We start from the raw sequence: 17,323 nt of genomic DNA, 5'->3' as shown, positions 1-17,323 counted from the left end.
GGATTTCATCACCACACGGCGCAGTTCATCAAAAACAAAAACACTGTTTGAGGAACCCACGATGCAGCGGGACGCCGAGTGGGCGGTGTAACCACAAACAGGACCCACACACATCTTCACATGAGTCTACAGCTATGGTGTCTACAGTGTACGTCTGTGTGTGTGTGTGTGTGTGTGTGTGTGTGTGTGTGTGTGTGTGTGTGTGTGTGTGTGTGTGTGTGTGAGAGACGGGGGTGTAATAGATACAGTTTTAAATAATTCGGTCGACATCACTTCAGTTCTAACCATCAAAAACTGTACTGGTTTTGACATTTCACAGTTTACGATACAGGCAGGGTGATAATGAGCGGACTTTATCAGAGTTAGTATGATCAGCTCGATTTTGGCAGAACAATTTAAATCCAGAGACAGCCCTTCGATCAGAGCAGTCGCTCCAATTAAGACACAGATTAGAATCTCTGATCATCGGCGTTTCGTCACCAATCACAGACGCGTGCTTGAAATTTTTTTGCCATCTTTACTTTTTATCCTGTGATTGAAAATCAGTGCAGTTTTTCTGGTTGTTCAGAAATGTACAAAAAAACGGCGGCTCGGACGGATGAAGCTCCAACACCAGCGGTTACCAGATACCACTGGAGCGGCCGCCGGGAGGGGCCAGGATCCGAGCCGAGGACCTCTTCGGGATGTGGTCGTCGACCTGAGACCCTGAAAGGAAAAACACGTACGGACTATTAAATTTGATCGAGGACTTCGGTGTAACGTCACCATAATCAAGGACGATTTTATTAGAGCTCACCTGAGAGGCTGAAAGAGGACTCGTGAAGGTCTCGGATTCCAGAGTGCACTCGACCGCAGGCTTTGTTGGGCGTCTCTCCATCTATGGGGCCCAAACCGAGTTCCTTCTTCATGGTGTTCGCAACCTTGGCCACATCACCAGAGTACGGATCCCTGTCCACCCCTTTGTAAGCCTGAGTCTGAAACACGATGAGGTGAGAGGTAAGATTAGGATGTTTAGCCATTTTAAACCTAATAATAACAGCCAGTTGAGCTGCTGCTGTAAGATTGATACTGATTAATATTTGTTACATGTAAGTAACCAAGTTAAATTCCACTGAAGAAGCACAAAACTAAAACAAGGTGTGAAAAAAACTGGAATTAAAATAAAAGCTAGACTAGAAAAAATAAAAAGATCTTGTGCACTCACAAAAATCATTAAAATGAAATAAAAACTAAAACCAAAAGGCACAAGTACTTTTATTTGTACTAAAACATGTGTCCTGAAACTATAAATGAACATACTCACTCTGTAAACTACCTGAAATTGAACTGAACTGTAAATATAAGTTCTTATAAAAACAGTTTCTGTACTTTTGTGACAAGTTTTTTAAATAAATTGAGATAAAAAGGTCTAAAAGCAAACAGAGTAGAGAGGCTGGGATGGGGGGCTTTCACAGACAGGGGCAGCAGCAGGAAAACACACTGCTGGCTTCCACAGGGAGCATTAAATCCTTTATATGGGCTGTCAGATCGGTGGAGTCAGTCACATCATGATGGGAGTGTTTGTGGCAGGTTTGCTGTCAGCTGACACAGCAGAGCTCAGCCTGGATCTTGCTGTCCTGCCCTGGAGTTTTAATTATCAGTGGAAACACTCACAACACACAGAGGCAGGTTTGGAATCAGTGTTAATAACGTGATGACAGTGAACGCACCTTTTCCCTCTGCACCATCTTCTTGTAGAGGTAGTCGGGGAAAGTGCGCTGCGGGTAGAACTTTCCGGACTCCTCGGCGCACATGAACACGCCGTTCTCACACACCAAACGCCCCCGGCTGATGGTGACCAGAGGGACGCCGTGGCAACGCATCCCTTCGTACAGGTTGAAGTCTCCGCCCTGCACCTGAGTGCTCACAGAGATTGTCCTGCACACACACACACACACAGAAAGTGATGGATGTGTGTCCCTATGCTTCGGGCTGAGTCCAGTAATAAAGGTGATTTCTGTTTATTTACAGCTGTGTACCTTGTTGCATCTGGATCCCAGACCACCACGTCAGCGTCAGCCCCGGGGATGATGCGGCCTTTGCGCGGGTACAGGTTGTAGATCTTTGCAGCGTTGGAGCTCGTCACCGCCACAAAACGATTCTCATCCATTTTCCCTGTAACCTTAAAAATACAGAAAGCCCATCCGATCATACAAAACGTCTTTATTTCTGTCGCTACTGTGGTAGACCATGATGTCATTCAGCTGCTTCCCCAGAGAGAATCTCATCCCAGTATTGGACAAACTCCAACTCCAGGTCTTGGATGGTGCTCTGGAGATCAGCTGAGAGCTGCATGGCCACTCTAGCTAGAGCAGAAGATCTATTTCATGTGCTGGTAAAGTGGTCTTTCTCATAGAGGCTTCAGAGCAGAACATGGACATCCATCACCAGCTGCAGTTCAAGATGGCGTAGTATGAGTTCATTCACTGGAGAAATACTTAATTTTTATTGCAAATAGCTGGAAATAAAACTGAGCAATCTCTCAGACTGTTGAGTTTGTGGAGTAGAGGAAATATCTTGGCACAGTAACTGATACAAGCTTTGAGCCTCATGTGGATGCTAATGGTAGAAGATATCGCCAGTGCTTGTCATATTATGATAAGCTTCAAACTTTTCATTAAGTTTTATAAACAGAAACAAAACTTAATGAGTAAGTTTTATTTCTGTTTAACTGCAGAAAACTAAGACTTACCAACATGGTGTCAAAACAGAACTTCCACATCCACTGGTTGTGGATGATAAATTGTGTGGTTCATGGCTGATCTCAGGTTTTTATGTGTGCGTTTGACGTGTGTACGTACCACTCCTCTCTCCCAAATGACGCTCATCCTGTCCTGGACTCCAGGCACTCCATGAGGGATCTTGGTGAAGTCCTCTTTGCCCAAAGCTCTCTGCTTGGTGCTGAACGGACGGTGCTCTGATGCCACCACGCTCAGATTGTCACTGAAACAGGAAACAAGATATCAACGTTTAGTTTAGAGGAGCGTTTTTATCCACGGCACCTTTGCCGGTCACTGAGCTGCTGTTGCGATCAGTTTACTCGAAGCAGTACAGCATGCTGATGTGAGTGCAGCACACATACTTGCCCAGCAGGCCCATGAGGTAGCTGGGTGTGTTTGGGTCGAGGCGGAGCGGAGGGACGATGACATGGGCGGCGGCATGAGCCCAATCCTGGTGGTAATACTGCATCCCATTCAACACTGCGTGAGCAACTGTAGTCTCCCCGTGGACCACCTTACCTGAAATTATAAAAAGTGAAGAAAAGTCAGCTTTCATCCTCTCCATCGTCACGGTGACTGTTAGTTTGTCTTCATCGGGCAGTAAGCTCACCCTGCATCTTAGCAGCAGCGATCATATCACCAGCAGACATACTGGACACATTTACCAGGTAGATTGGGCAGCGAGCCTGTGGTCACACAAAAGATTTTAATCAGTCCTTTAATTACTTATCAATAACTGCACACAGACTGGATATTAAAATGTTTTTACCCTGTTGGCGATGGTGATGGCTCTGTGAGTGGCCTCAGACTCCAGCTGCAGACAAGAAGACAGAGTAAAATCACAAAATAACAACTTTAATAAATAAACATTTTAATATTTATTGCAAATATCTTACAAAAAAAAAGTTCAAGGCCACAATGATTACTTGTTTGTTTTACATTTATAGGAAAGATCCCTAAACATACCTTCCTAATATTCAAAATTAGGTTTTATCAGCATTTCAAGGGAACATCAAGGAAAAAAGTTTTATTTTCCACTGTTATGTTTTAGACTTTTATCAGTGCTTTTTCACACATCAGCCACATTCACATAGTCCCATATTAGTCTAATATCACGCCCGCTCACACTCTACTGGATGTGTTGGGCGTAAGTCCAAGTGTTCAGTGCCACTGTAGACTGCAGGAGCAGATTGATCCTCTGACCTTTAGATTAGGATACGACCGCTACCTCCTGAAACCCCCCACCCCTCTGTCCACTGCATATTTACCTCCTCTGGTCGACTGATCTCTATTCCCTCCGGCCCACTGATGCCCAAATCCAGAGCCTCTTTGGCACCCTAACAACACAAACACATTCATTTTAAAACAGGTTTGTGATTTCACTTTGACGTCAAAGGAAAAAAAAAATTGTCTTTGCACCTCGGCCACCAGCTCTCCGTTTTCAGCGTGGACTCGGGCAATGGCACCGATGTCCTTACAGGTCTGCAGAGTCTGGTAGAGCTCTGAATCCCGCAGCATCATCATGTCTTTGTAGGCCATGAACATCTGGAAGGAGTTCACTCCATGTTCCCTCACCAGGGTCTCCATCTCATTACGCACCTAAGGACGATTCAGAGGTCTCAGGGTCAGCAGTCATGTTTCTGGATTACAGTTCAGTGCTTGCAAAGCTTCAGCTTATATATGTAAAGGCAGCTAGTGCATCGGGCATTGGGAATGTGAGCATGGAGTAAAAGAGAAACTCTGTGTGTGTGTGTGTGTGTGTGTGTGTGTGTGTGTGTGTGTGTGTGTGTGTGTGTGTGTGTGTGTGTGTGTGTGTGTGTGTGTGTGTGTGTGTGTTTGTTTTGTGGGGCATGAAATGAGCTTGGAAACCTGCCACAATGAGATCACACTGCCTTTACACTGGTGACTATAACAGCCCCGCTGAGAAGAATCCATTTCATTCATTCAAACAGCAGTAAAAGGAAACTAGACAGTTTAGTGTTTAAAATGCTGAACTGTGCTGCGGTGAATGGGCCATAAAGGTCACGTCATAGTCGTGATGGAGTATTGATGAAAGGAGCAAAACTACTTCCTTCCATAATGATTAATCTACTTTTACAGCTCATGACAGTTTGAGTATTTTTTATCATTATTATTATTATTCTCTCCTGTTATTGTTTCTCTCTGCAGTGTTTCCTTGTCTGTGGACCCGGCCTCTGTGTCTTTGTTTCCTTTTCTCTGACACCTTGTTTAGTGTTAATCAGGATTTATACATTTGGATTAATTTATGCTGTAGATCATCCACTGTATGGTAAAGCCCTCTGAAAAAGCTATGCTGTAACATCACTTCCACTAGAACTGCAACCACACATCGTGCTGATGCAGCGTTTTAGTGACTAGCTCAATTTCTCCTACATATTTTCAGCTACCTCTGTCATCATTGTCCAAATCAATTCAAAGAGAGAAACTTTCTGCCAACTATTCTTTTGGTGATGATGGTTTTGGACACTAGGATAGACATAGACTACCATGCAGACTCGACATAGATTCAAAGTATAAATAAGTATAAATAAAAGTATAAATTAAGACTTCATGTCCTTGTTTTACTTTGATAGTCAGTTTTCTCTCTTGTGTTGTGTTAGTTTGATTTTCTTTTCTTTTGCCCTCCTTTATTATTATCTGCGCCGCCCTGCTTGTTTTCACTGGTGTTCAGCTTGTCTTTGTGTAGTGTTATGACCAGTGTTGGTCAAGTTACTTGAAAAAAGTAATCAGTAACTAATTACTGATTACTTCCCCAAAAATGTAATCCTGTTACTTTACTGATTACTTATTTTCAAAAGTAATTAATTACTTAGTTACTTAGTTACTTTTTAAAAACACGATTTACAACCTGAAGAGGTGATAAAGCGATAGATCTTTCAGCCCAATTCTACTTTTTCTACATAATCCATCACACAAAATGTAATCAAATGGAAAAGTCTCTTTTTTTTTTTAACTTGTTTTATCAGTTTTAATCTTTTAACTTTATGCATCAAGCAAAAATTTAATTATATGCAACATTCTCTGACTTGAATAAATTAGTTTAACATTTAAAGAGATTTAAATTCCCGGTGTAAAATATTACCAAAGTTTACCATAAGGCAGCATAGAAAGTATTTACTTGCTTTCAGGTTTTATTCAAATGTTAGTCTTTTCAGTTGTTTCCCCACTTTTTTCCTGTTTCAAAATCAAACACCAGTTTGTGAGAAGATTATCTTCTTTTTTTAACAGGCACATAAAGTTTTACATTGGAATTGGCTAATTTGTCAATTGTTTGTTACAAATGTTCGTATTTTAATATTCAAAAATGTTTTTGCCCAAAACATATGTGCACTATATGTCAGTAAAAATACTATGCAAATATTGCTGTCCTTGAATGCTGAGTAAATCAGAATCAGAATCAGAATCAGAATACTTTATTGATCCCTGGGGGAAATTATTTTTTGTTACAGTGCTCCATTTTAAACCAACATTAAGACAAGACAGACAATACGCTAACTAAGAATAGTACAATATATACATATATATACATACATACATACATAAGTCACTTATAAATAAATATTTGGAAAAGAAACATGTGTAGTTGTAGCAGCAAACAGTGTGTTAAGTGGATGCGTTGTACAGGGAGATGGCCACAGGCAGGAATGATTTCCTGTGTCGTTCAGTGGTGCTTTTCGGTAATCTCAGTCTCTCACTGAACGAGCTCCTGTGACTGACCAACATGTCATGGAGTGGGTGGGAGGTGTTATCCAACATTGTCTTTATCTTGGACAGCATCCGCCTCTCCGACACCACCTTGAGGGAGTCCAGCTCCATCCCCACAACATTGCTGGCCTTACGGATCAGTTTATTAAGTCTGTTGGCATCTGCGACCCTCAGCCTGCTCCCCCAGCATGCAACAGCATAGAGGATCGCACTGGCCACAACAGACTCATAGAAAATCCTCAGCATTTTCTGGCAGATGTTGAAGGACCTCAGTCGCCTCAAAAAATAGAGACGACTCTGGCCCTTCCTGTAAAGTGCTGTGGTGTTTTTAGCCCAGTCCAGTTTATTGTCAATGTGTACTCCAAGGTATTTATAGTCCTCCACAATGTCAACACTGACCCCCTGGATTGAAACAGGGGTCAAGTGTTTCCTGGTCTTCCTGAAGTCCACGATCAGTTCCTTGGTCTTTGCCACGTTGAGCTGCAGATGATTCTGCTCACGCCACGTGACAAAGGAGTCGACCACAGCCCGGTACTCTGTCTCATCATCCCTGCTGATGCATCCAACCACCGCAGGGTCATCAGAAAACCTCTGAAGATGGCAGGTCTCTGTGCAGTGGCTGAAGTCTGTGGTGTAGAGGGTGAAGAGGAAGGGGGAGAGGACAGTCCCCTGTGGTGCCCCTGTGTTGCTAATCACCTTGTCAGACACACACTGTGGGAGACGTACATATTGTGGTCTTCCTGTCAGGTAATCAACAATCCAGGACACCAGAGAAGCATCCACCTGCATCGCTGCTAACTTATCACCCAGGAGGGTCGGCCTGATGGTGTTGAAAGCACTGGAAAAGTCAAAAAACATGACCCTCACAGTGCTCGCCGGCTGGTCCAGATGGGTGTAGACACGATTGAGCAGGTAGATGATGGCGTCCTCTGTTCCGAGACGAGGCTGATAAGCGAACTGAAGGGGATCCAGATGTGGTCTTACTATGGGTCGCAGCTGGTCCAGGATGAGCCTTTCCAGGGTCTTCATGATGTGGGAGGTCAGTGCCACGGGCCTGTAATCCTGGGGGCCACTGGGACGAGGCGTCTTTGGTACAGGGACGAGGCATGATGTCTTCCACATCACCGGGACCCTCTGCAGACTCAGACTCAGCATAAACAGTTTATGAAAGACTCCACACAGCTGGGGGGCACAGGCCTTGAGGACAAGGGGACTCACTCCGTCTGGTCCAGCAGACTTGCCTGAGTGAAGTCTCCTCATTTGCATCTCAACCTGGTATTGAGTGAAGGTGATGGGTGGGGGAGGGGTGTCAGGAATCTCACAGGAGGCAACATGTGAAGAGAGAGGCTGGCACAGTGGTGTGGCTCTGGATTCCAGGCTGACTGCAGGTGAGGTTGTGGGGGTGGGAGCAGACACTGTGGTGTCGAATCTATTGAAAAACAGATTCAACTCGTCGGCTCTATTCTCACCTCCCTCAGCTCCCCTGCTGTTGGTTGGCCTGAATCCAGTGATGGTCTTCATGCCCCTCCACACCTCTCTCATGCTGTTCTGCTGGAGTTTCCACTCCAGCTTCCTCCTGTAATTGTCCTTAGCCTCTCTGATCTTGTCCTTTAGTAACACCTGGACCTTCCTCACCTCCTCTTTGTTGCCCCCTCTGAAAGCCCTCTTCTTGTTGTTGAGGAGGGCTTTGATGTCCTTAGTCACCCACGGCTTGTTATTTGGGTAACAATGAACAGTCTGAGCTGGAACAATGGAGTCGGTGCAGAAAGTTATGTAGTCTGTGATACACTCAGTAAGCCCATTGATGTCCTCGGCGTGAGGCTCACAGAGTGTTTCCCAGTCGGTCACCTCGAAACAGCCCTGTAGTTCCGCTATTGCCTCCTCTGACCACCTCCTAACAGTCCTGGTGGTCACAGGTTCCCTCCTCACAATTGGCACATAGCGGGGGGTGAGGTGAATCAGGTTATGATCTGACCTACCAAGTGGGGGGAGGGAGGAGGAGCTGTATGCATCCTTGACGTTAGCATACAGTAAGTCTAAAGTTTTCTCTCCCCTGGTGGGACAGTCCACATATTGTTTGAATGTTGGTAGTGTATTGTCCAGTGATACATGGTTGAAGTCACCCGAGATCACAATAAAGGCACTCGGGTGCTGAGTCTGTAGCCGAGCTACGGCAGAGTGGATAGTGTCACATGCAGCTGTGGGGTTAGCAGAGGGGGGAACATAAACAGCCACCAAGATGACGTGAGAGAATTCCCTGGGTAAATAATACGGCCTGAGTCCAACAGCACACAGTTCAGTGTCCGGGCAACAAATCCTTTCTTTGATTGTTATGTTGGCAGGGTTACACCACTGGTTGTTAACTAAAACAGCAAGCCCACCTCCTTTACGCTTACCGCTAGCGATGCTGTCCCTGTCCGCCCGAACAGTGTGGAAGCCTTCCACGGAAGCATTCTCATCGGGAATGACCTGGTGCAGCCATGATTCGGTGAAACACATCAGGCTACACTCTCGGTATTCCCTCTGACTCCGTACCAGTGCTGAGAGCTCGTCGATTTTACTTGCCAACGATCGCACATTTCCCATCACGATAGACGGCAGACACGGTTTAAACCTCCTCCTCGCTTCGAGCCTCCGCTGTCTCACCGTCACCTTTTTTCTTCTCTTCTGTCCTTGACCTCTGCATCCCCGATGTGTTTTCCTCCAAATTTCAGCTGGTACTTCTGCGGGCCTGGCCAGCGAGCCGGCCGGCATCAGGGCGATCAGCTGATCTCTGGAGTAAACAGTCCGTGCGTGTAGGAGATGTGCCGCGGTCCCGTTCCATGATAAAAGTAACAGTTCCACGGCCACCAGAAGAACAAAAACTCTCTCAATCCACATGATTGAGTAAGAGATAGAAAACGGAGGAAAATACAAGTCAGAAAAAAAAAGAATACGTAAGAAAAAAGAGCTAAACTAAGAGAAAAGCAGGAGCGACTGTAACAGGCTGCACGCTGGTTGGCGCATGCGCACTTATAAACACTGACAAAGCACTGATTGTATCTCTTGTACTTTATCAACACAGTATCTAACAACTTTGCACCGTAGTGGTTAAAATCTCATTCTAATAAGAGTTAAAAGCGCATTCGGTTATTAGGTTTATAGGATTATTGAATTATGGTTAACGGTTGGTAGAATTTTTTTTAAACATTATCTGCCAATTACATCTGCCATCCTTCTCCAAATCTGTGCCCTTACCTGCCCGCCCCCCCCCCAACAAAAATTTTCTAGACACGCCACTGATTGTTTCATGGGTATTTTTAGCCAGATACTGGCTCGCCCTTGTTTTTCTGCCTTTGTGTCCTCTCTCTTTACCACACACACCCTGAAATGTGTTAAGAAACATTGTGTTGACATTTTTTAAACAAGAATGACTACCAGTCAAAGCTTTCTGCTGGACAGGTGTTGTATTAAACCTCATTCTGGCATGAAATGTTTAACAATATGCAATGAGATTGGGCACATGCACAAAGTCAGCAGATGATGTAGGACAGACATTAAAGCCAAAGGCTGAATGAGGCACCTTGACTCATAGAATCTGCCTAATGTGCCCACTGAGCACGTGTGTTAACCCAGTTCTTGTGCGGGTTTAATCTAGGTCATTACCAGTGTTGGGACTAACGCGTTATTAAGTAACGCGTTACAGTAACTACGTTAATATTGTGGTAACGAGCACGGTAACTAGTTATTATGCCAAAATCAGGAACGCGTTAGTCGTTACTGGGATTTAGATAGGGTCGTTACTCGTTACTTCGTGTGGTGGCTATCGCGGAGCTTCCACAGATTCAGTAACATTAGCAAGTGGTGGAGGCCAGCAGGTGGATGAGAGAAAGCAACACGTTCTCGGGCTGGAGAAAGGGGAGGCAGAAGGAAAAGAGACCCGAGGCGGCCGCCGGTCCAAGTGTGAACTGAACTTCAGGTAAAAAGTTATAACCTGCAGTCTCTCTGGGTCAGATATAAACCAAGTTTAGGTGGAGTTTATTTTCGTTATGCTGACTTTTTCCGTACTGCGTGCTAGCTAGCATGACGGAGTTTCTATACAGCTGGGTGGTGCTATGATGTTAATGATGTTGAACTTTATTTTGTTCATAAGTTATTAGAGTTGTCAACCGTCCCGTCTGGTATTCAGAGAAAATATTACGCGTTTCTTATTGAGGTGAAAAGGAACAGTTTGTCCCGTAATTCAGCTACAATGAAAAAGGCACAAAGCTGGAGTTATTCTGTGTTTACGCTGCACAGCTGCCTCTTCTCTCATCCTCTCCCCCCTCCCTCTCCCGTTTCTACTTCAATCATGAAAACTGATCAATGATCAGCTGATCGGCTCTCTTGTTTGTTTATCGCCCACTTTGCGCCGAAAGAGGAAACCAGCGGATGTCGCGCTAAACAACAGCAGCACGTTTAAGCTTGATCAGCTGTTGTTAGAATTTATTTAATATTAATAGTATCAGCTGATGTTCGCTGGAGCCACAGCTGCAAAAAAGCTGCTGGTCATGATATCGGTTTGTATATCTGGTGAGAGGGAAACATGAAGATGAAACCAGGAGATGTCCTTACTGGATCATCAGAGCTGTAATGGAGAAACAGGTTTACCTTTTAGGTGACATAAATGAGTTGAAGGGAAGTTATGAACTGTTTCTGAGACACAAATAACACCAGGATCCTTTTTTAGGTAGCTGACAGCTGGTAACTGTGCAGGGGCGGATCTAGCAAAGTTTTGCCAGGGGGGCCAGGTAGGGCATTAACAGGGAGAGGTGGGCACAAAGAAATACTTTTCTATCTTATTCTCATTTAAAATGTCTAGCTTTTAAAAAATAATTATCTGAATCTTACAACAAACGATTGATAGATTGATGCATATATACCATCAAAACAGTGTACATCACTGTCACAACAGTGTTTGTTTTCATTCAAAGGCTTTATAATTTTTCCTATAATGGTGGGACGGTCTCTAGTCAAAATGTCCGGGCCAATTTTCTGTCCCAGTCCAGCCATGTATGCAGCTCATCTGCAGTCTGGTGTTACCTACATCTTCCTATTCAGAAGGCAGAATTTCCGAGTTCTGAGTACAATCGAAAGCACCACGACTGCAGTTTTTGTGTTGGATGTAAAAGGCGCACATGACGCTGTGACGTAGGCTAGAATCATGGCAGCAGTCAATGATAGTCCAGGCGTGGGATTTCTCTCGTGGAAATATGCACATTATCTTTTCCTTTCTATTGGTAGGTGGCACAGTGCACTTGTGGCAAGTAAGCAAGCTAGAAGACTGGCAAAGTTATGGAAGCAACACATTAACAAGAGAATTCTGAGTAAAACCAAAGTTACTTTCCCTAGTAACTAGTTACTTTGAAAGTAACGAGTAACTTGAAGTAACTGAGTTACTTTTGAGAGAAGTAACTAGTAATGTAACTAAGTTACTATTTTAAAGTAACTTACCCAACACTGGTCATTACACATTTCACCCACAAACGGCTGGCTGCGTTATTATTCATTCAACGATGATAAACGCCAGAAGAGCACAAAAATAAATAATGATATATGCTACCAACGTGACTCCAAGCTCTTTGGTGGTACGTTTTTTAAATTTACCTTTGGTCCCCACCAGGTCAGCCCGACGTGCAGAGCGTAGTCGCAGCACGCCTTGGCATCGGCCAGAGCCCTGCACTTCTCGTAGGCGTCCAGCAGGGAGCAGTGTTGTTCAGGCAGAACCAGAGCCATCACCATGGTGGTACCACCCATCAGAGCCGCCTGGGTGAGGTAAGAGGGTGACCAGGGGTGACAGAGAGGGGGGCAGAATAAGAGAAAAGAAAGACTGATTAGAAAGAGGACAATAACACCAATGTCCAGCACAGACTCTGTTTGTCTGGTGACAATAGTCCTTCCTTATCAACTGTTCATCATATGCTCTGCTCTTTATTGATTGCACTGACTCTCTTGTAGCCACTGCTTCATTTTCCTTTCAGTGTTGTTCTCAGTCTAAATGCCCTTATTTAGTACTGTAATCACTGGTTTGCCCTCTCTATAGAAATATCTCAGCCTGACACAGAAAGAGAGATAAGACTTTTTAAAAGAACTTTAATTTTTCAATACTTGCACGTACAAACATGGGTGCTGTATAAATATACAGAACTTCTGTATATTCAGCAGGTACATGAAAACATTAAGTCAAATTGTAAGTCAAACAAAACAGATTCAATGAAGTGAAGCTGACGTTAATACAACAAGAATGTAAAAGAGATGCAAAAATGCAAAAGGCAAAATTAAAAAGGTAAATAATACATAAATAATAAAAGAATAAAAGCAATCATAGCATTATGGATGGATGGATGAACTGTTTTATAGAAATCAGTGAGTCTGGGAGCTTCTCCTTCTCAGGCAGGATGTTCTAAAGTTGACGGGCCCTCGCGGCAAAAACACGCTCACCTTTATATTTAAGTCTAGATTTTGAGGCAGCCAGAAGAGCTTTACCTGAAGAGCTGTAAACTGGTTCATATGAGGTCAACGTTCCCTGCGTTCACTGATTTGATGTGACAGTGTCTGCTAAAACCAGTCAAAAGCTCAGCTGCTGCAGTTTAAAGTACATGGAGGGGAGAGAGTGACTTGCCAGTGAGGAGGGAGTTGTGGAAGTCAAGTGTTTTTTCCTTCCAAGAGTGTGACAACATTGGTTTCATTAAGTTTTGACAAAAGGCTTCACATTACTGTAGCTATACGTGTGAACGTCTTAATACTTCACAACCTCAAAAACTACAAACATCATCTTTCTGAATATGGCTCCTGCTGCTGAATGTGGCTCTCTCACATCTTCTCCATGGGAAAAAGAGAACTGGAGAAGATGAGAGATGAAATTACTAATTAAGGAGATGAGTGGGTGGAGAGGAAAGAAAGTTACAGATGGGGGGAAAAAAGAGAGGATGAGGAAACAACGATAGACTAGAAGAAGTGAAGGAAGCTGTGTGCAGTGACTCGTCTTCCTCGCTACAATGGTGAATGCACTTTTGTGTAACCATGACAGTGCTATCCCACTGAGGCAGGTTTGCAAAATCTGAGTATCAACAAAGACTGTCAAGCAGATAGTCCATTTCATGTGCACATACTTACACAAACTTCTCTTACTTTACCTTGAAACTGATCACATTCACATTCACTTCCTCTTACAATCATGAGCGCTTCACAATAAAACAGAATACTTGTTAAAATAAACCATAGATAATCAAAATGCTCTTTAAAACTTACTAAATACATATTATTATTATTAATTCCAAAATTTTTCTCAGTACTTTAAACATTAATATTTTTCATTTTAACATGGATTTCAAGGTTTTTAGTTCAACACATCTTAATAAATGGCAGTTTTAACCTGGTTACAAACAAATAAGTTGCTTAGTTGAAATGAATGAACCAGATAAGGAAAAGCAGAAAAATATAAAATTAAAAAATGAACTGAGTAAATCAATATGGTAAGGCATTATAAATCATAATTGCTTTTTAAAAAAATAATCTGTACTCATATGTATAATGTTGATGACAACATTGTTGATTTTTGTAAGCAATGTGAATATTTGTAAAAACAACAAAAAAAACCCAAACATTTAGAAATTGTGTAAATTTCCTGCACCTGTCATAGACGTCCACATGATGTCCAAAAACATTACCCAGTCCAAAGGTATCTGCTCTATAAAACTAGTAATATTTTGAAATTTCCTAGTGAGGTTGAATCACACCCTGGTCCTGTTCATAGCCTGTACATAGCTTGTACTCACTACAGCCTGTACATACTTATAGTTATAGAATATTCACAACATACCTCATACCGTGTATATTATAACATAATAGACCCATTTCTGTAAAATACTTACATATCTATATTATTGCTAATATATATTGTAATATATCTATATCACTGAAGCACTTCTGGATGGATGCAAACTGCATTTCGTTGCCCTGTACCTGTGCATTTGCAATGACAATAAAGTTGAATTCTATTCTATTCTAATATGTTCAGAATGTGCTGTATGGGAGCAGGGATGTGCAGAGCAGCAATTGTTAGCAGTCTAGAAACTATATCCTGTGTCACAGACTCTGAGAGTGACTGTAAGAAATTGTCAACTGCCACATTTTCTGGGAGCCTAAATTCAGTAAGAAACTTTATCAAAGGGTGTTCAGGGCGGAAATGTTGCTTCTTTCTGTCGCTGAACATTTTTAAAATCTTTTTGTGTTTAATCCTTGCATTCAGTGTGTGCCCCATTTGTTTTTCTCCATCTCTTTTCTCTATTAAAGGTGTTATGTTTTCAACCCACCAGGGTTCATGATGATTGTCTGCCAAGTTCATTAGTCGAGCGTGATTCATTGCTATTGGAATAAAGAGGTGAATAAACTTGGATAAAGCCATGTTAGGTACTAATTCCATCTCTACCTCTCCCCACTGAACTGTCTCAATCTCTCTAATGAAATTGTCTTCATTAAAGTCAGTGTCTGACCTCTGAATGATTTTTTGGGGGGGTACCTTTCTTTCTCTTACATTGGCAATAACAAGATTATGATCACTACAGCCTGTGATAATTGGGGGTGGATGTTCAGGAGGTGTTTCACAAAGCTCATGAATATTTGTGTAGATGTGATCAATACATTTTCCAAACCTTGTAGGATAGTCCACAATCTGTTTTAGACCCATTGGATGAGTAAAACACGTAATTTTTTCTTTTAACGAAGAATTTGACAGCCAATCAATGTTAAAGTCACCCAGCAGGAAAATGTCTTTTTCTGGGTTTAACACTTGCTCTATTGATCTACATATTTTCTCAAGATACTCTGTTGTGGATTTTGGTGGTCTGTAACAACATCCGATTAAAACTGGTTTGGTATGTGGCAAGAAAATCTCAATCCAAATCATTTCTACGTCAGACAGATTTGGCAAATCTTTCTTAACTGGAATTTGGTCTCGAACATATAGAGCTACACCACCCCAAGCCCTTTTCCCATTACCATTATTTCTATCCTTTCTGTACAACTTGTAATTATTTATTGTCAGTTCAAAGTTTTTAACATTCTTGTCTAACTGAGTTTCAGTGAGAGCTAACACATGTATTTTATCACGTGTTAATATGTGATGAACGTCAGGAATCTTATTTCTAAGGCTGCGTATGTTCAGATGAGCTATACGCAAGTTTTCAGTTGTGGGATCTAAATTAGCCATGGCTTAAACAGAAGTCAGGTTCCTCTGAGGTCTTGGTTTGTCCTTCTGAGTAGATGATTCAGAGCTTTCCTCTTCCTCAGCTGTTGTTGGGACTGACTATCTGTGTTGTCCACTCCTGATCAATGCTCAGTCTGCAGTACAAACACAGCAGTTATTACAACAATGCGCTGAAACATTGTTAGATGAATGCTCGGATAAATCATCACCCAAGATCCGGAGAACCCAGGTAAACTAACCGGAAGGTTGTGTCGATTTTCAGAGACTTGAAGCTTGTCTTTCAGCTCTGGAGCTTCTATGGGTTTGGTTCAACTGGGGGGTAGAAATATTCTGGTTATTTGGAGATACATGTGGTGTATACATGAATACAAGTTTAAAATCCATCCATCCATCCATCTTCATCCGCTTTATCCGAGGCCGGGTCGCGGGGGCAGCAGCCTAAGCAAAGAGGCCCAGACCTCCCTCTCCCCAGCCACCTCCTCCAGCTTGTCCGGGGGAACACCAAGGCGTTCCCAGGCCAGCCGAGAGATATAATCTCTCCAGCGTGTCCTGGGTCTGCCCCGGGGCCTCCTCCCGGTGGGACATGCCTGGAACACCTCACCCAGGAGGCGCCCAGGGGGCATCCTTGTCAGATGCCCGAACCACCTCAGCTGGCTTCTTTCGATGTGGAGCAGCAGCTGCTCTACTCTGAGCCCCTCCCGGATGGCCGAACTTCTCACCCTATCTCTAAGGGAGAGGCCAGCCACCCTTCGGAGGAAGCTCATTTCTGCCGCTTGTATCCGCGATCTCGTTCTTTCGGTCACTACCCACAGCTCGTGGCCATAGGTGAGGGTAGGGACGTAGATCAACCGGTAAATTGAGAGCTTCGCTTTTACACTCAGCTCCCTCTTCACCACCACCAGCGTCCGCATTACTGCAGCTGCAGCCCCAATCCGTCTGTCGATCTCCGGCTCCCTTCTCCCATCACTCGCGAACAAGACCCCGAGATACTTGAACTCCTCCACTTGGGGCAGGAACTCATCCCCGACCCGGAGTGGGCACTCCACCCTTTTCCGGCTGAGAACCATGGCCTCAGATTTGGAGGTGCTGATCCTCATTCCCGCTGCTTCACACTCGGCTGCGAACCGTTCCAGTGCGAGCTGGAGGCCCTCACCCGATGAAGCCAACAGAACCACATCATCCGCAAAAATCAGAGATGAGATTCTGAGGCCACCAAAGCGAAAGCCCTCCGCCACTTGGCTGCGCCTAGAAATCCTGTCCATAAAAATTATGAACAGAACCGGAGACAAAGGGCAGCCCTGGCGGAGCCCATCACCCACCGGGAACGAGTCCAACTTATTGCCGGCAATGCGAACCAAGCTCTTGCAACGGTTGTATAGGGATTGAATGGCCCGTAGCAATGGGCCAGACACCCCATACTCCCGCAACACCTCCCACAGGACACCCCGAGGGACACGGTCGAATGCCTTCTCCAAGTCCACAAAACACATGTAGACTGGTTGGGCAAACTCCCATGCACCCTCAAGTATCCTGGAGAGGATAAAGAGCTGGTCCAGTGTTCCGCGACCAGGACGAAAACCGCATTGTTCCTCCTGTATCCGAGGTTCGACTA

At 43.8% G+C, this 17,323-nt stretch overlaps 2 protein-coding genes across 2 annotated transcripts; both read right to left on the bottom strand.

Moving 5' to 3' along the window:
• Window positions 1–205: 205 nt before the first annotated feature.
• LOC113037370 (dihydropyrimidinase-related protein 5-like) lies at window positions 206–12,384 on the bottom strand. The gene is made up of 11 exons (XM_026194361.1): window positions 12,111–12,384; window positions 4,179–4,358; window positions 4,028–4,096; window positions 3,529–3,573; window positions 3,370–3,445; window positions 3,122–3,278; window positions 2,841–2,982; window positions 2,019–2,161; window positions 1,710–1,917; window positions 797–974; window positions 206–705 (listed from the first exon to the last, which is right to left on the bottom strand). The coding sequence occupies exons 1-11, from the start codon at window positions 12,258–12,260 to the stop codon at window positions 620–622; spliced, it is 1,434 nt and encodes a 477-aa protein (XP_026050146.1). The 5' UTR covers window positions 12,261–12,384; the 3' UTR covers window positions 206–619.
• Window positions 12,385–14,466: 2,082 nt separating this feature from the next.
• LOC113037368 (uncharacterized) lies at window positions 14,467–16,112 on the bottom strand. The gene is made up of 2 exons (XM_026194360.1): window positions 15,951–16,112; window positions 14,467–15,845 (listed from the first exon to the last, which is right to left on the bottom strand). Exon 2 carries the CDS (start codon window positions 15,712–15,714, stop codon window positions 14,506–14,508), a length of 1,209 nt encoding a protein of 402 aa, XP_026050145.1. The 5' UTR covers window positions 15,715–15,845; window positions 15,951–16,112; the 3' UTR covers window positions 14,467–14,505.
• Between the last annotated feature and the right edge of the window lie 1,211 nt (window positions 16,113–17,323).

The sequence above is a fragment of the Astatotilapia calliptera genome, chromosome 15 (genome assembly GCF_900246225.1).
Source record: "Astatotilapia calliptera chromosome 15, fAstCal1.2, whole genome shotgun sequence".
NCBI lineage: Eukaryota > Metazoa > Chordata > Actinopteri > Cichliformes > Cichlidae > Astatotilapia > Astatotilapia calliptera.
Note: the sequence above shows the minus strand (reverse complement) of the source record. Positions and strands in the feature narration are given on the sequence as shown.